Source organism: Molothrus aeneus, chromosome 7 (assembly GCF_037042795.1).
Source record: "Molothrus aeneus isolate 106 chromosome 7, BPBGC_Maene_1.0, whole genome shotgun sequence".
Lineage (NCBI taxonomy): Eukaryota > Metazoa > Chordata > Aves > Passeriformes > Icteridae > Molothrus > Molothrus aeneus.
The window spans coordinates 8,304,453-8,326,655 of record NC_089652.1 but is presented as its reverse complement, the minus strand read 5'-3'; the positions used below and the strand labels follow the sequence as shown (position 1 = coordinate 8,326,655).

The window sequence follows — 22,203 nt, the reverse complement described above, 5'->3', positions numbered from 1 at the left end:
AGACTCATCTCTGCAGGTTTTGCTAAAGATGGACTTGGCTCAGTGTCATGCCCCAGTGCAGAGCCCTGTTCACACAGGGTGCTGTATATGGGTGAAGGGCTCTACCTGCACGATTGATGGCTACACAATTGATGGCTGTTGAAATGCATGTTATTTGCATAACTCCAGAACAGTTCATATAAATGATTTTGTTTGTTGGCATATGCTTCCTTCACCACGTCATTCTAAGTACATCTTGTACTTCATGCTTTACCTTCCAAAAAATTGCTTTCAAGTTGTGGCTGGTTTGAACATAACTGTATCTTGGTCTCCAAAGACAAACATGTTTTTATAAAGACTGTTCTGGAGACACCCAGGAACAGAAATTGATAGTGCAACTGAAGCTCTTCTCTTTTCCTGCTGTGGGATCACTGATACTACAGGTTGTTCAGTTCAAGCTAGTGGCAGGTCAAAAGAAACTTCTATTCCCCGATTCACTTCTATTCCAAGAAGTTTTTCAGCCTTGTCTTAAATCTAGAAATGCTTTTGTTTGGTCTTTATTTCATTGAAATCAATGGGAACTAAATATGTGCCTGAAGTTAAAAATGTGTTAAGTATTTTCTTGGCATAGAATCAAAACTTTCCAGAAAGTTAAACAGGGATATCAAAACCTGACTGCCTTAAAGAGGTCAACCATTACCACCAATAGAAGTTATTTAAGAGAAGGATAACTTTTATTTCTAACAGTTGCTTTTTTTTTAAGGGATACAAATACTGTCTGACTTGCTTTCATATTTGATTTTATTGTATGTATCAAAATTCCTTAACAATGAATTAAAGAATAAAGGCAAAATTCATAGGTATTAGAAGGCTGTGGGAAAAATAACAAATCCCAGCTTTTTCATATTGCATACTAAAATACACACAGGAAACAAAATACTGTTTATTAAGCATTCTTTTATTGTTTAGTAACAGAACAATGACACCCGATAGGAGACAAACTGCAGTAAGTTCTAATGAAGAAAACAAACCAAATGAGCTAAAATTGCAGATAGGCTGTTATCTTACCCTCCAGACTCATTTCAGTCCCTTCCTCAACACAGTGTTCCAGTTCAAGTAAATAATTCCCTCTCTTGAGAGTGGATGTGCAGTATGATATAGGCAGTTAGCATAAATGTTACTCTTGACATTTGGGTGCAAAACATCCACTTGTCCCTAAGTGGATGTGGTGACTTCTTTTCTTTTAATTACTTTTTTCTCATTTGGTACAAGATGTTTTCTTTATTTGAGTTTAGGGTACAGTGTTTTCTTATGACTGAGAAAGATTGGACAAAAGGAGTCTCTTGTTGAAACCAGTTGTCCTATAACATATGGCATAACATATAAGGTATTATTTAAGTTGTTTTGGTCACTAGTCAGGCTATCACTTATCAGTTAGAAACTTTTAGCTTGCTCATGGGAACACAGAGCTGGTTCAGCTCCCTGAGCTGGAGTTGTGTAGAAGCTAGATAGTTTTAGCTTCTCCAAACAATGCTCTCAATTCTGAATTTGCTGGAGGTTCTGCATGGTTTTGTCACAAGAGTTTGTCACAGGAGCCTAGCTCTGGTCCTGAAAATAAGGATTGTTTCAGGTTAAAATGACTGATCTGTCATTTAGCCCTGAGAGACAGGAGCTGTCACTTTGAAATCTGAATGTAACAAATCCCATAAGAGCATCCCACTGTGGATCCTAGAGAAAGTGGGGGGGAGTAGATGTCTAGTTAATGACCATTAGTAGGTATAGATGTTCAGATTGCTAACATGTAAGTGACATGAACAGGTCTGGAGTAAAACCTGGGAGACTTTTCTATCCCACTTCTGCCTTTTTTCCTGTGCAAGAGCATTGCAAACTTGGAGTGTCAGCTGATACAGATGGCAGTTCTGGGAGTTGAACATGTGGGGTTATGAGCAGCAGAGCCACAGCTTCCCATGCCTAAGTCATAGCAGGGAGAAGTGCAGTAAAGGCTTCTGAGGTTCACCCTTCAAAAGACACAGATTATATATATTCTTTCCAGTTTTGCTTGACTGCATGTGAGCTAAATGAATAAAAAACCACTTTGCACACCAAGAGGTGTGTCTTAATGAAGAATGGCAACAGCATGATAATTAAACTTCATGAAACCTCAGAGTGTAAGATCTGAGTGTGCATGAGGTCTCTCACTATGATTCATGCCTCTTTGGTTTAACCATGATGACAATTGTGAGTATTATTTGGTAAAATTGCTATTGTTCTACATTCAGCAGCTCTATTACAAGCACAGTGCTTAAAGAAGCTGCCACTGATGTGGGCAGTTGTTTAAAGCCAAAATACATCCTTTCTTATTTTTGAAGCTGTGTCTTTCCTAAAAGTGTATCTTTGACTATTACTGACATCATAGTTATGCACTTACCAATAATGAAAAAAATTTCAGTTGTTTACATCTTATAGTTTAATTGTTGCCCTTGTTGCCAGAAAAATTAAATATAAGAGTTTTTTTTAGACACCTGTCTTATTAGAAGTACTTTGAAGAATGAATGCCTTTTGAATGAAATTTTTTATATTTACATCAGAAACTTTAAAAATCTAAAAACTAGTTTCTGTTTATATTTCTTCATTCAAATAATAACTATTGTATTAGTAATATATTTTTAAGAAAGCTTATGGAATTTATCCACTGAAAAAACTTTAGCTAGGAAGACTATAACATCAATATATGTCTTGTTAATTCAAATGTCCATGTTCATTCTGACAGTGACCATTAGTCAGGCCTGGTCTCAAATCCATGGCTGCTGTGCTGTGCCATTGTGTAAATTGTTGTTGCAAGACTCCTGAGTCAGGGATGTACCAAGTAAAACTGGCAACTCCTCTCATACAACTTCCAGCTATTAAACATCCTAAATACATCAGAAATTTGTAAATGTTGTGAAAAGACTCTGGTGAGCCAGTCAACCTGAAAAAAAGATGTGCATCTTTAAAAATATATTTACAGGGGCTTCACAAAGCAATCTGATAAAATTTGGATTTAGTGGAGTATTTATAAAAATATTTGAGGCTTTTTTTAGCAGCATCTTAGATGTAAAAATCAGTGTTCAAGCTACTGTATTATGTTGGACATCAGTACTGTAAGGGGAAAAAACTGAGCACAGACTTACTTTAATAAGCATGTTGGGAAGATCATCAGCAAAGTGGTGGCAAATTTAGGAGAAGAACTATGAATTTCCCCTACCTCCCAACTCCCCTGCTTTTGGAAACACCTCACAAATCAGCTATGGCCTTTTAGCTATATGTCTAAGTCCTCTGCACATTTGGCAGGGAAATTGTTAGAGAAGGGTATAACACACATGCCCGTGGATGTAAGAAATTCTGGCTGGTGCCTGCTGGCACCTGCAAGTGCCCTGTGTCATTGTGAGCAGTGAGTCTGGCATGGCTGGGACAGGTGTGAGCTGCAGTGGACAAACTGCAGGGTTTATCTGCACCGTGCAGTCCTGTGCAGCACCCCCTGCACACAGGATACCCCATTGCACACATGATACAGCCTCAGCTGCCATCCCCTAGAGCAGCATCCCAGACTCACTCTGTGCTCACTCTGTGTCCTGCTGGACACATTCTTCCATGTGAGAATTCCCAGAGACATACAGTAACCAAAGGATGTTGTCCATGTTTTCTTTGCCTCTTGACATAGCTTAAATATCACCCAAACCCAATTCATTACCAGTAGGAAAAATTGCCAAGATGATGATTTCACCTATACAATCCAATTGAGTGTTCAGTGAACACTCAATCAGAAATGATTATTTAAACTCTAATTCTAGAGAACTAGAAACTAGAGAGCACATCATTCTCTAGTAACAGAAAAGGTCTAACCAGCAGTACTGTGCTGTTAAGTGTTACTGCTGCTGCTGTATCACATATGCGTGTGTATGCATTATGTACCTCACAGACCAGATCAGACCCCATCAATCCAGTAACCAAACCATAACAGTGGCCACGAGTGCCACCAGGGACAGGACTGGAAAAGATGTGAGTCCAATGGCATAGCCTGCAATGGAGCAGGGCAGGCATCTGTGACACAGAGCTCCTCCAGATTCTGCTGCCTTCCTGCTGAGATACAAGTAACAGCCAGGGCTTAGACCCGAATTCATCTCTGTGTCTGCCTGTGGAATACACTGCCCTTGTCAGTAGAAGTGCAAGAATTGACAGTTAAGAGACTTAAAACCACTAAATAGCCATTTTGATATGCTGTAGGGTTTTTATTTAACATGGGATAATAATATTAAAATTGTTAAGGTTTAGGAAAAGTAATTATTTTTTAGCTGTTAGTAAAAAGAGTACAGTTTAAGCAGTAAAGCTGTATAAGAAAAACCATAAAAAAATTTACTCTGCTTTTGATGACAATCTGAGAAAAGATTTCCTGCAAAATTTAAAGGAATATACCATAAGAAGAAACACTTAACTCACCTAGGATAACCAATCCCATTAAAATAGCAATTGTAGGCTTCCTATATTTATATTGAATTTTATTTCTGAATTATTTTTTCCCAAGGTATAGTTCCCATTATGCAAAGTATAATCCATGATTCATGCATAGAAAGTCATCTAATTAATGTAAGAATACTTTGAACAAGATCACAGGAGTGGCAACACCAGTACAGGTTATTGGTCTGTTATGTCAGGCATTTGCTTCTGGGGTGGCCTATATACTTGGGGGGAAAAAACCAACCAACCAAAAAAAAAATCAAACAAAAAAACACACAACCCAAACCAAAAGCAATTTTACACACAGAGGAGGGAACTTCACAGTATTACACAATGAAAATATAATCTCAGCTCTGGCAGGCAAGAACAATCATTATTATTTCAACCGCACAAGGGGATAGATAATTCTTAAATATTTTCACAGTATCCTGAAAAAGATCTAGCTTATTGCACATTTTGACTGTTTCTTAAGTTCTATAAACATGCAGTTTTTTGAGGTGGTCAATACCAAAAGTAGGTCACATAGTGTGCAAAAAAAGTATTTATGGTAGGAACTGGGATGCTTCATCTGAAGCAGAGAGCCTGAGCCAGCAGCAACTGGGTCAATTCTACACCACCTTCATTAGAATAGAAATGTCATTTGAATTAGCTTAAATTTTGGTACCCTGTTTACGTTTTTTTTCTTTTTACTTGGAACCTCAGAATTGACAGCACTGTCCTTGGCAGCGTTTCAACCACAGGCTTGAGGTAATTGGCGCTTCTCTTACAACCCCAGCTTCTTGAATCTGCATATTCAAGGACGTCACGTTTTTTAAGATGCCAGAAAACAAAAAGGGAACAGCAGAGAGCCGCGGCAGAGGCAGCACTAAGGTGCTCACGGTTGCCGGGGTGCCAGCCGCGGTGCCCGGAGCCAGGGCTCAGCACCGGGCGCTGCCCCCCGGAGCCGCTCGGGGCGCCCCTCCCGCTCCGCCGGGCTCCGGCGGTGCCGGGGCTGGGGCCGCCCCCGGGGCGGGGCGGGCCGGGCGGGGGCGGTGCCGCGGCCGCTACAAAAGGCGCTGCGCCGCCGCCTCCCAGCCCAAAGCGTCGGCTTTGGGCAGCCCAGAGCTCTCAGCCGGGCGTCGAGCGGCGCTCGGCCCCTCCGCGGCGGAGCGTCCCCGCCGCCCGCGGCGCATAAGGCCAAGGCTTTCCGACTTCAGCTACAGTGCTAGCTAAGTCGGGGAAGGCAACACGGAGCGAAGCCGCGTGTCCCCCCCTTCTCTCGGCAGCGGCGGAGCGGGCCGGCATGGCGCGGGCAGCGGAGCCGGAGGGCCGGCGGCGCGGCGGTCAGTGCGGACGGACCGGCCCCGAGCGGTTCCGGGCGCGGGTGACCGGGCGGGGCTGCCCGCGGGTGGGGGGCACCAAATCGCGCCGTGTCCCGGTGGCGCCTCCGCTCGCAGAACGGTGTCCACGGCAGCGAGCTGTGCCTGCTGTACCGAAATGCGGTGGATGTGCCCGCATTTGCTTTAGCATCTGTTTCTTATTTCTCATTTAGGATCTGTGATTGCCTATTTTACGTCTGCAAAGTTTCTTCTTTATCTTGGACATGCACTGTCCACTTGGGTAAGTAAAATACTGCCCTGGTAGAAGTAGGATTTTATTAATCTGGCTATGATTTACCTGAGCTTTATTGGTGCTTTCCAAACATCTTCACAAATTAACACACCACCGTAGAGGTCTTGTTACAACACTTTGCTGTTAAAAGTCTTCATAATCTTTGCAAAATATATTACAGGAGGTGTAGTTGTAGTGCAGTGGTCAATTTTTGGAAGGACTGGTTCTGTACCTTTTAATGTTTTTAAAAAACTGTAAAACCTGTGAGACTCCTTATAGAGGGGCAGAATGAGAGACAGCCCATTGCAGCGTTATATGGAAAGGACTCATGTTTACTAATGGGAATTGCTCAGTGTTTACAATGGACTCAATACTGCCACTCATGAGCTAACTGGTTGACAGCATCAGGAGATGTCTTCTGTTAAATCGCTTGCCTCTTGAAATTATTTCCTTTTGTGCTAATATAACTTACTCTACCAGCTTTTACTCACTTGAAGAATACTTAAAAAAAAAAGCTACCTTAAGATATGCACTAATAATAGACAGTCTGCTTCTGTTCCACAGAATACAATTAAGAATATGTGTGTATTTTAACACAATCATAAGTCTCCATACAATGGCTTGGTTCAAAAATAAATGGAAGGTTTCCCCTCATTTTCTTTGTTCTGTGTTTTGGTCCGGTCTTGGAACATTTGGATTGGTTTGATGTATGTGTTGAACAAATGGCTGATCTCCAGTTACAACAGCGCATGCCTGACTCTGGAGCTTCTTGCTTTCGCTAACCTGAAAGGTCGTACTGATGTTTCTCTTAATGAAAACAGTCTGAGTGGTATCAAATGTTTGTTTAAACAAATGCAATATTTTGGCAGTTGTTAATATTAAAAAGCAGTGAGCCAAACAGCTCCTTCAGAAGTCAAGACTTATTTCCTGCCACAGTTTTTTTCAGTCATGCCCACGAAGTGCCTCACTGGCAATTTGGCCAACCCTGCTTACTCCTCTCTGGCCAGTGCTTCCCAGCTCTGTGGTGGGCTTGCTCTGAGTCCCTGAGTAAAGGTGGCAAAGCAGAGTTAGAAAACAATCTTGTGCACAGTAACAAGTGATAGACTACAAGATGTCTGTTTAGCAATATTAATATAACCTGGTCAGGTCCTGGTGGGTTTTGTGCTGAAAATCTTGACTCAAAACACCCCCAACCAAATCTGCTCAAACAACAGAAGTTACTCTGCAATAGCTTGTTTTGACAGAACTGGGTGCAGGACTTCACCTTTTGTATCTCCTAAGCTTTGGTGTTCCTGTAGTGTGAAAGTTTTTGCTACCAGAAACAGTAAACAAATACCTGACTCTTCAGAACACCAAGTAATAGATCATCTTTGTTTTAGAATGGCTCTGTCCACAATGCAAAACTCAAGAGAAACGGGGTTTTGTTTGTTGAGAGAGCTGATTAGGTTTTTGTGTTACTATGCCATTCCCAAATCCCAAGAGAAGTTGTAAATGATTAAACATGTCACATCTCCAGAAGTGTTCAGACTTGAACAAAGTCCAGACTCTGTTGGGCCCTTGCTCAGTCAAGTGTTTGAATGTGTGCCTGGCCTCAGGGATCTTAATAGGCTGACCTTATGCTGTTGGTGTCTATCCCTCAGCAATAAAGGAACAGCATGGAACTGGGTTCACCTTCTTGGTGTCAGGCCTAATGTTTTCCTGGAGATCAGCTGATTCCGACTTCCAGCCTTATCTGTGCCCCTCAGGAGGCTGGCAGTAGGTGTGGCCTGGCTATTCCTCAACTTGTTGGCTTGAGTTCTGATGTGGATTGTATACATTCAGTATAAGGGTAATTATAATTACAGAAGGGGAGGAGCTGTCTTTAAAAGGATAGTGATGCTGAACAGCTGTAGCTATTTAAAAGTTCTCAAAAAGGCACATTTGAAGGTGGGACTAAGTGTATGTAATGAAGGATCTGTCTGTTTCTCTAAAGAATATTTGCTGTTCAAATTTCAATAGCTCTTAGCTTGAAATAACATACCTGTTACAAAGCTCTGCAATTCACTAATATTGTTCTTATTTATCTTTGCCTATTTTTTATGGTTTTTAATTCTTGAAAGAAAATCATACTTTCTGGTTGTAACAGCTGTGGTTTCCCCAAAAATCTTCTCTGTGGGTTGACCTGATCAAAATACTCTGGGTAAATGTGTTGGATAAAGTTGAACAGTGTTCACAGGCTCTCAGATAAGTGTGCAGCAAAGCAGGAATCAAAAGAACCTTTCTGTGAGTTTGAAGTGAAATTCAGGTTTTTTTACTCTGACAGTAGTGACTGGCACTGACTTGCACGTGCTTAGATTTTTTTTTGAAAGCGCCTTTTTCATTTTGTCTGGAACATCTATGCATAAAGAAAAAACCCAAAATTAATATGAAAGGTTTTTTTGATCATTTTCCTAGCTCAATAAACAGTTATCCGGGTTAATTCACCTGCATGTGTTTTAAGTGAAATTCTATAAAGTACCATCTCAGGAGGTCATGTTAAATTTAAGTGAAAGCTGGAATTGGGAAATGATATGCCTGTGGATTCATTGCTAGGATATTTTCTATGTATTTCTGCTAACTAGCCATGGAATGTAAGTGGAACATATTTACAGAAGTCTTTAGGTGTCTCTTGAGTGAAAAATTGTTTATAATATATGAGGAGACACAAGATGATCATGCTTATAGTAACATTTGTCAATTTAGTTTAAAAAAGCGTACAAAATACCCTGGGGTTTATTTGGAAAGATGGAATTTTTCTTCCCATGATTGGAGTATAATTTTTTTCAGCTTGTGTTTAAGGAAACAAGTATCAAAGTTTACATGTTACAATGTTTGCAGAAAACTCCAGTGAACTCAAATAACATTAAGAGGCAAGTGCTTTTTGTGTCTGTACTATACTGCGGGCTAATCACACTTTGCAATTATTCTGACCCTCCAAATAGTATGCTTTTTATGTAGCTTTTGATTGCTGTGTTACATGGTTAGATCTGGCTGGCTTTGATTTTTAAAAGTTGTTTTATGCTACACTTCCCCCAGCCCTTCCGAATATTTTAAGTCTTTAGAAATTTGCACTCTTTGCTGTATCACATATCAACTATTTATTTTAGATAAGGCAACAGAAGAAAACAGTTTCATGTTTGGTTTGTAGGAGACTCATGTTAGAGACCCTTATTAAACAACCTGTGTGCCTTAGAGTGGTATGAATGATTTCTATTCATCTGTTTTTTTACTGATGACAGAAAGGATTTTTCTGTCATGTATTTCTGCAATATGTTGAAAAGTGAAGTGAGATGTGACAAAAATACCTCCATGTATTTATTAGCAAACCTGAGAATGTTTTGAATAGAATGAAAATGACTTCACTTGGATGTGTGTAACAATTTGGGTGTCCTTTTTGTACGTGTAGCAAGTGGTTATCAGGACATGAATGTGTTTTTTTTTAAGCACTGGGTTAAATTAGCAATAGGCTGAACTAGCAGTGAGTTTACAACAGGTTAAATGAGCTATGCTATTCTACCTCCTTGAGTAATATGCCAGTGCTGAACACTAAAAACAGCTCAAGTCCATTGATTTTAGAAACTTCAGTTAACATTTACCTATATCTATCCTGAGTTGTATGATGACTTGTTTCCACTTGACTCACTCTTGTGTTATAAAGCAGCAGTTAAGCTTTGATCATCTAAGAGCAAACTGCTGCCTTGAAAAGTTATTTAAATAGTGATGGTAAATCTGTTGTTAATATTTGATCTGTGCCAGAGAATTTGTGTAAGCTTTTTGAGGCTTGTTGGATGTGTCTGGTGACAGACTTTGTCCAGTAATATACTAATAGAAAATATCTGGGATTTTTGGATTTGTGGTATTACAAGCTGTAATGATCCACTTGATTAGGATAGATGATCTTAATGACACTGGGATAAAATCAATGGTGACAGGATGTATTAATCAACAAACTCCTAAGAAACCAACAACCACAAAAACCCCACAGCACCTCTGTACATGTAACAAACCTCTATTTTAGTCCAGACTTTTGGCAGAGCTTTAGTAAACCAGTGAACCTGTGCACCTGTAAAGAGCAACCAGTAATGTTGTGTATGTTCTCTTACTCTTCAAGGGAGATCGGATGTGGCATTTTGCCGTGTCTGTGTTCCTGGTTGAACTTTACGGCAACAGCTTGCTCCTGACTGCGGTCTATGGCCTGGTTGTGGCGGGATCAGTTCTTCTCCTGGGAGCCCTAATTGGAGACTGGGTGGACAAGAACTCCAGGCTCAAAGGTTAGATGCCTTGAGCAGGTTATTTACCTTCCAAATTCATGTTTAAAAGGTGAAGCTGGCAGTTAATTCAAGTCAAAGATGAGAATGAGGCTTGCTCATCTAAGAAGGGCAGATGGTTTCAGAGTGGTGATGGTTACACAGAGATACTCTCAAAGACAAGAGGAAAACAGTTTTAAGTCATGTGTTTGTTACTCAGGCCAAATCCATGTGATGTGTAGAGATGTATGGAAACACAAAAGGTAAAATATATGTAACTTTAAGGGCTACAGACCAAATTCTATTTACGTTAAAACACTAACATACACCTGTATTTTTGTTGTCTTTTATCTGGACACAAACATCTCTCACTTAAGTGTAAACACACTGTGTTTGCATTATGCATTTTGCATATACACTGTAGTCTGTTTTACAAATAAAATAGGATCAAGTTCTTCAAATGAATTTTTACTTTCCAAAAGTTTTCAAAATAGTATTTTTTCCATGGTAGGTTGAAGATGAATTTCAGAGGCTTGAGTTAGGTTTTTACTACTTGAAACAGGGACTTTGAGAGAAGACCTACATTGAGTGTAAATCAGGAGCTACAAAGTTACATTAGACATTAGTTTCTTTCCCTAAGACAATGGAAGATTCAGAATCTACTATAAAGTATACTTTTGCCACTTATCTTTTGAGGGAGACTAGGAAAACAAAGCTATTTAATAAATCTGTGTGTGTTCCTTAATTATGTCCACCTTAAGGCTATAGTTAGCTCATTCTTATGTTTGTAACTGTTGCTCTCTGTTTGGTTTAAAACAGTGGCCCAGACATCCTTGGTTGTGCAGAATTCATCTGTCATCCTGTGTGGTGTTATCCTGATGATTATCTTCTTGTTTAAGACACAGCTCTTGACATTATACCATGGATGGCTTCTTGTGAGTGCTTCAACTTGTTAATAAGAAATTAGTTTATGAAGAAACTTTGGGAAGCATGGGAGATGGATGAATTTTTATCTTAATCTTTAATTCTTTAATCTGTACAGACATTTCTGGGAGCCAAAACTGGCAAATGAAACTGTACTTGTTAGGTAAACAGATATGATGATTGTTTTCTGCTAGGAATTGTAGATTTGATCTTGTTTTGTGTGAAGAATAATGCTGAAATGTATGAAATGAAATATAAAAGTCTTTTCTGCTTGTGTAGAAAGTGGAGATGTCCATCAGTTTTCTCACATAACTCTTTCCCCTCATCTCTCTAGACATTGTGCTATATCCTGGTTATCACAATAGCAAATATTGCCAATTTGGCCAGCACTGCCACAGCGATCACAATTCAGAGGGACTGGATTGTTGTGGTTGCAGGGGAAGACAGAAGCAAACTGGCAGGTGAAATATATTGCCTTTATAATACCTTGCATGTCTTACTTTCCAAGCTTGATTTTATTTTTGTTTTAAGACTAGAGGTTTACAGAGATCAGTGCATCTTTGAATTTCAGATATTATGAGAAAAAAAATCAAGTAAACAGGCAGCCTTTATTTTGCTCTTCCTCGCTCTGGACTACAGCTACCAAGATCACAAATTACTGTTGTGATTGCAATTCAGTTAGGTATCCCCAAACTTGTTTTGCCCTCCTCTTAGTCCTGCTGCAGCTCTGTTAGGAAAACTAGTCTTGCTGAACAAGCCAAGTGTTGCAATACTTTATTTTTAGGTCCCTGGAATGAAACCGAGCACTCTTGCGTAACTGGGCTCCTCTCATAGGGATCAAACAAAGATGCATGAAAATGAAGTCCAGAACAGTTAAGTAGGTATATTAGGGAATTGCCAGTAGGTAATACTGTGCATGCAGGCACATTTGAAACCTTGCATTTCTCTAGCATTAGATGTCTAACTCAGAGCTGTGAACTTCCCTTCAGCTAGAATTGGAAGCTCTGCTTTCCTTTGATATCGGGTACTTTTGAGCATAGACTACAGATGAAGTACTTTCTAGGCAAAAGATTGTTTGCTTCTCTCCCTGTGCCCTGCACTTGCACAGTGACATTGATACTACTAGGAGAGAGAATTAATTCCCATTTATATCCTATTGTAGCTTGGTAGTTTTGAGACTTCTTGGATGTGAGAGACTGGGACTCACCAAGGCTGCACAATACAAATTGCATCAAAGGGTGTTACAGCAATCTTTGGCTGTGCTGCTCCTCTGATTGTAATGAAGCAGCATTTTTTGTGATGAATTTGGCCAGGCTCTATAGACTCTGAATCAACCCCATAAGGGGACTTAAGCCTTCTCAGATAGAGGAACTGATACTGAGCTGCAAACAAGGCACAGAGCAGTTTAACATTACCCAGACCTCTATAGCTCACCTCTATAGTTTAGATACCTTCAGGCTTAGACAGCATTTCAGCTTCTCGACTCTAATTTTGTATAAAGCTGCCTGAATTGCCCATAGAGTTCAGAGTCCTTTTGGAAATTTCAATCCTGTATTCCAGATTTTTATCTCCAATGAAAGAATTTCATCCCAGGAAAGGTTAATTCTTAGGTGCATTAAAAGTGTCATACTTTTATTTCCCAGTCTACAAATTATCTTCCTTAATCTTTTATTTTGGCCTTGCAGTGCCTTTCTAGGTCATGCCTTTTGTAGAGCAGTAATACAGGTGAACTTTCTTTACACATGTGAATCACAGGTAGAAAAATAGCAGCTATCTGTAAAAGTCTTAAGTTAATGAGAACTATTAAAACTTTTCTTGCTGTGTCAGATCTTACTCAGCAAATCATCTCCCCCATCCCTGTCCCACATAACACATGAGATAAATCACAGACCACACCTGCAGAGAACTGCTGCCTGGGAGTCAGTCCTGCCTCTTTACTGCTTCATGAGCTCAGGCACAATTGTATGACCACTTACATTTTGTACTGAGAAATCAGGCAAGAGATTACTGTGAATTCTCTTATGACTTGATTGAGAATGAAAACAATCACTGGATTAAGCACCTTAGTTCAACAGATTTATCTGAGACATCCCTTCCAGACTGAACAGGCTTGTTTTCTGTTTAACCATGATGTAATCTGGAAACTATTGAAACTCCCTAATGTAAAAGAAAAAAAATAATTAAAAGTGCTGACCCTGACTTTACAGCAAATACTGTTGTCCATCTCTGCATTGTTACCTTTCCTCAAAGAGAAATCTTAGTAATGCAAGTTAGTGGAGTAGGGAAATAAAAAATTACCTTAACTTCTCCTTTGTTGCCCTTGATTAGTTTTTCTGCTCACTCTTTGTACCTTTTCTGAGTAGAATTATAACTCAATTCAAAAAACAAAGGTTAGTTGGTTGGAATTTTTAGAGCCAAATATTATGCAAGTATCTCACTTGACTATTTGACTGAGGGTTAACTAGGTTAACATTGAATTTACTTTGAAATAGAGTAACCCAAATGTTTCTTTGAATGATAAGGACTAATTCTCTACAGATTCAATAAAGCAGCTTCATACTGATGTAGAATTTCACTTGGCCTTCACAAGCTCTAGTTTTACAGTAGGACTCTAAAAGGGGCTTCATGTGTGAAACCACTGTCTAGCAATTTGTAGGAGTGGAAGAATGGCACTATTAATTGGAAACTTACTGGAACCCAGACAGCTTAATGACAGTAAGGTAGATAAGATTGAGGGTGAGGCAAATGAAAGATGCATTTGTGCTGAGAATGGGTTGCTTATTTTGACTGTAAACATCAAAGGACCAGAAAGGAGTGAGGACTTTGCTCAGTAAGATCTAAGGATGCCTACAACTGCCATCAACCAATGTGACTTAACAAGGAAATGTAAAAGCCATTTCAAAGTTCTGCTGCTATCACAGTGGTTCTTTGGCCACCAGTTATTAGAAGTGAATGAAGGAGGCTAAGAATACAGTGTTCCAGTGTTGGGAGATAGTAATCTATCTTCCCAAGAAACAATTCCACCTTCTGAGATTCCTGGAGCTGTGCATGCTAGGTTTGAGTGTTATAGGGCTAGAGCTCAGAGTCCACAGTGTCAGTGCTGTGTAAAAGTGATGTCATCTCATGATGAACGTGCCACTGTGAGCCCAGCATGCTAAACCTGGAAGACCTCATGCAGGCAAAACTGACAGGAGTTGTGTTTTGGCTTACAAGCACCTTGGTTGATTGCAGTGAACTTAAATATTGAAACGGTCTGAAGGTGCCTCTGGTTACCTCTGGAGCCAGTTACAGTTGGAGCAAGGCTTGTAGCTTTACCTTTATACATGTGCAATTCACAATTATGTCAATGAATATTTCACTGTAAGTGTTCACCAGTCATTTCATCATCAAATAATTTCTGACAGATATGAATGCCACAATAAGAAGAATTGATCAGCTGACCAATATCTTGGCCCCAATGGCTGTTGGTCAGATAATGACATTTGGCTCCCCCATGATTGGCTGTGGATTCATTTCTGGCTGGAACCTGATGTCCATGTGTGTGGAATATCTGCTGCTCTGGAAGGTTTACCAGAAAACCCCTACTCTGGCTCACAAATCTGCAAAAGTTGAAGCATCGGAACTGAAACAGCTGAATGTAAAGAAAGGTATTGAAAACACTGAAATGTAACTACTCAAATTCACTGTATATTCATTGCATCAGTCAAGCCAAGTGTTGACTTTTGTCTTCCACAGGCACTGCTTTGAGGCTAAATAGCTTTCTACTCCTAGCTTGGAGATTTCAGGTTTGGGGTATAGATACTAGAGACTCTAATCAAAGCAACACTACTTTGTGCAGCTTTTTCATAAAATAATTTCATAAAATGCAGCCACAGAATGAATTGTCTTTTCTTTGTTAACCCCTTAGAGCAAGTGTGCCTTGTAACTTCAGGCTGACCATTAGGAATACTCCTACCCATCAATAAGCTGGACCAGGCCCTTGGCTCCATAGTGTTTACAGCCTCTGTAAGACTATTCCTTGCTAATTCATCTCTGCTTACACATAGCACTGACAGGCTTTCAGGAGGTTCTAGAATAGATGGTCATACTTCTATTCTGGCATGACTTAATGATTTTTACATGCTGCAGGAAGTGGTGGAGGAAAAAAAATAAACTTTTGGCCTTCAGCTCTGCTTCCTTGGCCAAGCAGTATAAGTGGGATTTGCAGTGTAGATGACTATGGCTATTACTATAAGTAACACTGAAATTGATACTAAAGTTACTTTAGATAGACTCAATATCAGAAATTTAAATTCAGAAGCTGACTTTTTATTGTGAAGTAGTAGAAATGTCAGATCCTGAAATACTAAACTTAAGTGTTTCCCCATTTTTAAGGTAGCAGTATATAACACTATTGAAAGCTCATGTTATGGCCCCGAGCTGTAACATAGGTGGTGGGTTTTTGTTTGTCTTTTGTTATTGGTTTTTTAGGGTTTTTTTGAAATATGAAGAATTCCTGAGTTTTGTTTAAATGCTAACTAACAATCTTGTTTCAATATATGGTGAGTTAAAAAGCTGCTACTAAAACTACTGAAGAGATCTATCTTCCCAGCCATCAGATCCATGGTGGTAATAGCTGGTCCAGTAAGCTTTGGACCACACTGGTGGCAGTTGAGTATTAGAGAACAAGAGAGTGTAGAAGGCTCCAAAGCTTTGGCTTTTTAATACTTCTGGAGAATGAAGCATTTAGCAAATGTCAATATGTAGGAAACACTTACTAATCTTTGCTGTTGCAATATTCTGATTTCATTAGAAGACTTGTTTTTAAAAGTTGAAGTACTTCATGCGTCTCACTTGCTGTATGTGGAGTTAGTTTTGAACTTTATAGTGTAAAAGCACTGCTCAGGTATCCAGACATTTGTGGAATTTGTCCTCCTTAGTAGTGTAAATAGTGCTGTGAGTTTTTGGATTTTTGTTTATGATCAGTGGAAGTGCCTTTTTCCTTCAGTACAGTGAGAATGGAATTGTAGAAATGCATAGGTTTTTGGTTTGTTGTTTCTTTCTTTTTAAGTCAAGCTTTGAAAGCTCTTGACTCTGGATAGGCTTCAGCCTTGACATGAGATACTGACAGATGTTTAAGTATGCCTTTTTTTTCATTCAGTGCTTTTAAGCATACAAAGCTGTGTTAAAATGCCAACTGACACTGGCATTCATTAAACAAATAATTTCTCTGTGGAGCTGGGGCATTCTCGTCTAGAAGCAGGCAGTGCTTTTTCCTATCACTGTTTAATTAATTAAACTGATAGGGATAAACTGTACTTGATCTTACTCCCCAGATAGGATTTTAGAAGGCTTTAAATGATTTTAGTTTAGGTAATTAAGAGAAAGCTTGGCAGTGGAGCTTGACGGATGCACTTCTGCAGTAGTGAACTTCTGGCAAACAATCATCTGTTGCTTTACACTGTGCATTTTGCAGGCAGGAGTGTATCTGACAGCTCCATTTCTGTTCACAGAGAGTGACATGAAACCTGCTGAAGGAGTGCAGCTAATTATTGAGAAAGATGTAGCTGGCTTTGAGCCCCAGCAGGAGAAGGAAGTCGGCTGCGCTGCCCGGATTGCCGAACCTTTCATAACCTTCCGGGACGGATGGGTTGCGTACTACAACCAGCCGGTGTTCCTTGCAGGCATGGGCCTTGCATTTCTCTATATGACTGTTCTGGGATTCGATTGTATCACTACAGGCTATGCATACACTCAGGGGCTGAGTGGCTCTGTGCTAAGCCTCCTCATGGGTGCCTCAGCAGTCACTGGAATCATGGGAACAGTAGCTTTCACTTGGCTTCGGCGCAAATGCGGCCTCATTCGCACGGGCCTTATTTCTGGAGTCGCTCAGTTTGCTTGTCTGATCTTATGTGTCGTCTCTGTATTTATGCCTGGAAGTCCTATGGATCTGACTGTTTCTCCATTTGCTGACATCAGTGCCAGGCTGTTTGAAAATGAGCCATTGCCTACTATAGCATCTCCAGAACCTGAAAGGATTTTTGCAACTGGAATGCCCAACTTGGTAAACGGGTCTATTGCTCCTGCTAACAGTGACCCAGAGATGAGTCCTGAGCCTGTGCCTTTAATCTCTGTTAGTCTCCTGTTTGCAGGAGTCATTGCTGCTAGAGTTGGTAAGTATTATGTTTCTACAATTTGGTTTAACATCTACTTTTAATTCTAAAAGTTAGTTGCAGTGCCTGTCAACTAAGTAGAACTTTAGAATTAGAGGCAACAATTGGAATGTTACACCTTGTTTCTGGGGCTAGTTGATTATACATCACATAAAAATGAAATGATGCTGCAAGAATATCACTAGGGTGAAGACTGCAGTACTAACTCCGTGTATATTTTATGTCACTAATAGGAGAATTCCAACAATTGGAATGTTACACCTTGTTTCTGGGGCTAGTTGATTATACATCACATAAAAATGAAATGATGCTGCAAGAATATCACTAGGGTGAAGACTGCAGTACTAACTCCATGTATATTTTATGTCACTAATAGGAGAAAAGTTACCACATTTGGAGATTATTGTAACATATTTTTTGGAAAGCTTATCTCTAAATTATTTTTGTTCGCAACCAAATGAAACCACTTGTTACTAGGAAACAGCACCCAACACATCTGCTATGAAAACCTTTGCATTTCAGAGTTTACTAAATTATTCCATTTATTTAAATTGCCTTGGCATTTAGAAGGGAAGCTTTGATTTGGATGACAGCTTAAGTTTTTGGGGTATTGCTGGTTAGCATAATATTAGTTTCTGTCAACAGAATAGGCAGTCTAACATATAAATGTAATGAACAGTAATGGTCATCTGTAGAATCATTATCCTCAATTTCTGCAGTTTTTGCTGAATTCTGGAGGAATAAAATACTTGATTCACATGCATTAAGTTTTTTGCAAGATAGGCTTCTAAAGCTGAGTCATGAACAGACTAAACCAATATGGAAGCTGATATCACCCATTTGAAATGTGTATTCTGCATAGTTTAAAAGATGTTTGTGGTTTTTTTTTTTTTAATGCAGAACTTTAATGATTGCACCTAGCATGAATACACTGTAAATAGCTGTAAGCCAGCTATTTAAACAAGAAAAGGATGAGTAAAACATTGACTCCTTAGTCATGATGAAACAGCATGTGACAGGCAACTTCATGTATCAAGTTTATTTATGTGTTATTTCATGACATTTTTTGTAAAAGGAAAGTTAATTGCTCTAGACTGTGAATGTGAAATCAGTTCTGGTCAACAAGAGGATATCTTAAGCTGTGCATTTTTGGCAGAAGTGAGTGCTTGGAAGGATGAATTGTGCCCGTGATGAGTTTGCCATGGGAAGCCCAGCAGTATGGATAATTGTTTTCTCTCTCCCTAGGCCTTTGGTCCTTTGATTTGACTGTCACACAGTTACTCCAAGAAAACGTCATAGAATCTGAAAGAGGCATCATAAACGGTGTCCAAAACTCCATGAATTATCTTCTTGACTTGCTGCACTTCATCATGGTCATCTTGGCCCCAAACCCTGAAGCTTTCGGCTTATTGGTGCTTATTTCTGTGTCTTTTGTTGCAATGGGCCACATAATGTACTTCAGATTTGCTCAAAAAAGCTTGGGAAAACAACTTTTTGTTTGTCACACTCCTGATCCCAAAGCAGCCCCTGACAGTTCACCACCTGGTAACACATCTACTGTCTGAAAGGATCCACTTCTCTTTACTAACTTGGTTTCACAAATACCATGGTTAAGCACATATACTTCCTTTTATGACCCTGTTTGAGGTGTTTCTCTAGAGTTGAATGCATAACTTAGCTCTTTGGGGAAGCTTTCCCAAGAGAAAAAATTAGTTTTACAGTGACCCTGTAAAGGTTTCATGTTTGGCAGAGGACAGCCTGGCTGGATCTTGACAGCTGCAGTATCAAAGGTTCCCCACAAGTCTGGTGTTCGATCACAAAAATACTGTTCAAGTTCCATGGCTGACCCCTACAGTGATACTGTGGTTAAGTGGTTATACATACTCAATTTACCATGAATTCTGAATAATTCTTGTGTTCATTGAGTAAAATGAGGTCTTTGCTTTTTAGTTACTTCACAATAACTTTTTATACAGTATTTGATTGTTTGGAGTTTTTCTCCAATATTCCTTTACCATGAACAGTTCTGCTCACCTTTATTCTTAAACTGGTGTAAACATCCTCTCTAAACATTGGACTTTGATGGTCCTTGTGGGTCCCTTCTCACTCACAGTATTCTATGATCCTTCTTGATTCTTCTAATAAACAATTTTATCTTTTTTTTCCCAAAACCTTTATAGTATTTTATGTTTTGGTTTAACTTTATGGAAACACCTTTGCAGGTTTTTTGCATGTTTCCTTACAAATTAGAATACTGTTAGGTACAAGATATTGTATTACACTTTTGTTGCACTTCTTAGAGTAAAGCAGCCTCATTTAGCAGAAGCTATTGATGTAATATTACAAAGCATGGCTTTTAAATTACAAATGGCAGGTTTGCTCGGGTTTGATGTAGCAGAAAGTGCTAAGGTCAGGAGTACTGGTACAGAAAGATAAATTCTAGTGCTGACTTAGTTTTTGCCTCAGAGTACAAGCAGCTTTAGTTAATTTTCCAATATATCAGGCTTTATTAGGGTTTCTGAAAACAATTGCATTTGAAAATAGTTAATATTTCATGCAAAAGTTGGATTATTTGCATTTATCTGATGTGTATGTGAATTTTGACTTTATTCTAAAATACTGCTAAACCAATGAGATGACGGATTGAGAGGCCCTCTAAAGCAACTTTAGAGCTATGTTAATGATACCTCCCCTCTGTTCAAGAAGTTCTTGCCTTTTTTGTTAGTTTTCTTTTGGTTTTTTTTACCCTGCATGTGTACTAACACAGTACTTCCATAGTCATTAACCCTACGTGCACTTTTGTGGAAATTACGCACTTTGCTTTCTCAGTAGAGTTGAACCTGGTGGTGTTCTGAGTTTTCCTATGGCTTGGCAGTCTGACTTCTAAATTTAAATATTGGTAAAATGTTTGTTTGCAGAAGAAGTAGTATGTGAAAACATAATGTCAGCAACTTGTGAAAAGTATCCTCTGTAACTTTTAAGGGTTTTTTTAATTTTAGGTACTGTCCTTCATGGTCATATATGCTGCCAGACTCAGCCCTGGAATGTAAGTGTGTGAACTCCATTGAAATTAAAGGCGTTACACCAGGGCTGAATCTAGGCCAGTCATCACAGATTTTGTAACAATGACATTATCCATCAAAGCATGTAAAGAACCTCTAGTGGCTTTTGTCTCAGATATACTGTTTTGTGAGAGGTGTGAAATGGAATGAATGGGAATCCAATGTACAACCAATGCACTTGTAGCCCATAGTTTTCAATAACTGGATGTAATGATTTTTCTCCTCTAATGGACCAAACCTAATAATTACTCTATGTTGCTGAAAGCTTCTCAGGGATGTTTTCACTAGGTTTATAAGTGTTTATACTTCGACCAAGCATTAGGGTTTTGTTTTGATATAATAAAGTAAAATATGTAATTTAGAATAGGTTTTAAATTTGTGACTCAATCCTGAGTCTAACTTAGGGAAAAGGGAATTTTGCCATCAGCAGAATTTGTCAGAAGACAAATAAAACAAGCTTATCTAGATTTGTAGAATAAATATGTCCAAAGGATAGCTTTATGTGGTATATGATAAGTACACTAGTAAATAAAATAGCTCTGATTTGCCAAATATATTTTCTCATGTGTATCTAATTTAAATTGGGACCAGATTGTAATAGTGTTAAATATAAATAAAGGTAGTCCAAATGTCAGTGAATGCCTCTATACTGCACTTTGAAAAACATCTGAATGCCACTGTATATCTTGGACTCATTGGCCATCAGGGAAACAAAGCTGAAAATGCAGCTTTTTTTGTGCTGTCTACAGTGCACAGAACCCAGGGTGCCTAAAATGTAATGCTGTAGCACTAAGCACCAGCCATCCTAGAGAGGATGTATTTCTGAAGTCTAGAGAGCTCCAAAAATGTGACAAATAGAGCTGGGAGCATGCCATGTTCCTGCCTGTTTCCAAAGGCTTTTTTTTTTTTTTTCCTTTCTCCAAGAACAATTTAGTCTTGTTTAATTTGAGTAGCAATTTGTTTCATAAATAGTTCCACTAGATAGTGCAGTACTATTAGGAGAGGACTGGAGCCTTGTCCTGGGTAAACATGATGTGGTTAGGATTCATATGTGCACATCACAGCTGGAAGGCAAGACAATCCTAAAATAGAAAAGTGAATGCTAGTTTGAAGACAAACAAGGAAGTTTAAATTGGAAAAGTTGTGTGTATTGGTCTGCTTTGGATGTCAAAAAAATTGTATGCTGCTTGAGCACAGCCCATTTGTGTGTGAATCCAAGATGTGTGCTGACACCTGTACTCAGTAGTGCTTTGAAGCAGTACGGAGCCTGAAGTCTTACTTAGCAGGATTTCATTAAGTAAGCATTTTTGGCCTTGTATTTATTTATTTTTTTAAAAAAAGAAGTCCAAATTGGATGAAAACTGCCCTTAAAATGTACGCACTAGAAATCAATCTTACCAGAATATTTTATTATACAACCTTATGCTGGACATAGTATTGATTTATGTATTACTGTTGTTAAAGCTAATTAATAAATTTGCATAAAAACTTATTTGTCCTGTATTTTTCAGTTTGTGGGTATCTGGGTATGCTACACTTATCATGGATCCTGTGTAGAAAGCTATTTTGTATGATGGGCTGGAACTGCCATGAAGCACAAACAAAGAGCATTGAGGAGGATGCAAATGACAAATGTTAAAACTTTCAATGACCTTGTTACTCTTTGATGAATTGATTTTTATTTACCATCCACCATGCTAAGCTAAGACACAATAGATGAAGCTCTTGCAGCCTCAG

At 39.1% G+C, this 22,203-nt stretch overlaps 1 protein-coding gene across 1 annotated transcript; it reads left to right on the top strand.

Moving 5' to 3' along the window:
- The first annotated feature begins 5,566 nt into the window (after positions 1-5,566).
- SLC40A1 (solute carrier family 40 member 1) lies at positions 5,567-21,958 on the top strand. Its single transcript, XM_066553737.1, has 8 exons — positions 5,567-5,795; positions 6,005-6,072; positions 10,193-10,352; positions 11,148-11,263; positions 11,587-11,713; positions 14,657-14,899; positions 16,745-17,404; positions 18,650-21,958. The coding sequence occupies exons 1-8, from the start codon at positions 5,756-5,758 to the stop codon at positions 18,967-18,969; spliced, it is 1,734 nt and encodes a 577-aa protein (XP_066409834.1). The 5' UTR covers positions 5,567-5,755; the 3' UTR covers positions 18,970-21,958.
- Positions 21,959-22,203: the final 245 nt, after the last annotated feature.

Bases quoted from the DNA above. Each gene is read 5' to 3' on its own strand.
- SLC40A1 (XM_066553737.1), top strand. From the start codon at position 5,756: ATGGCGCGGGCAGCGGAGCCGGAGGGCCGGCGGCGCGGCG. The intron at 11,264-11,586 runs GTGAGTGCTTCA...TCATCTCTCTAG, and splicing joins TATACCATGGATGGCTTCTT to ACATTGTGCTATATCCTGGT. The intron at 14,900-16,744 runs GTATTGAAAACA...TTCTGTTCACAG, and splicing joins ACAGCTGAATGTAAAGAAAG to AGAGTGACATGAAACCTGCT.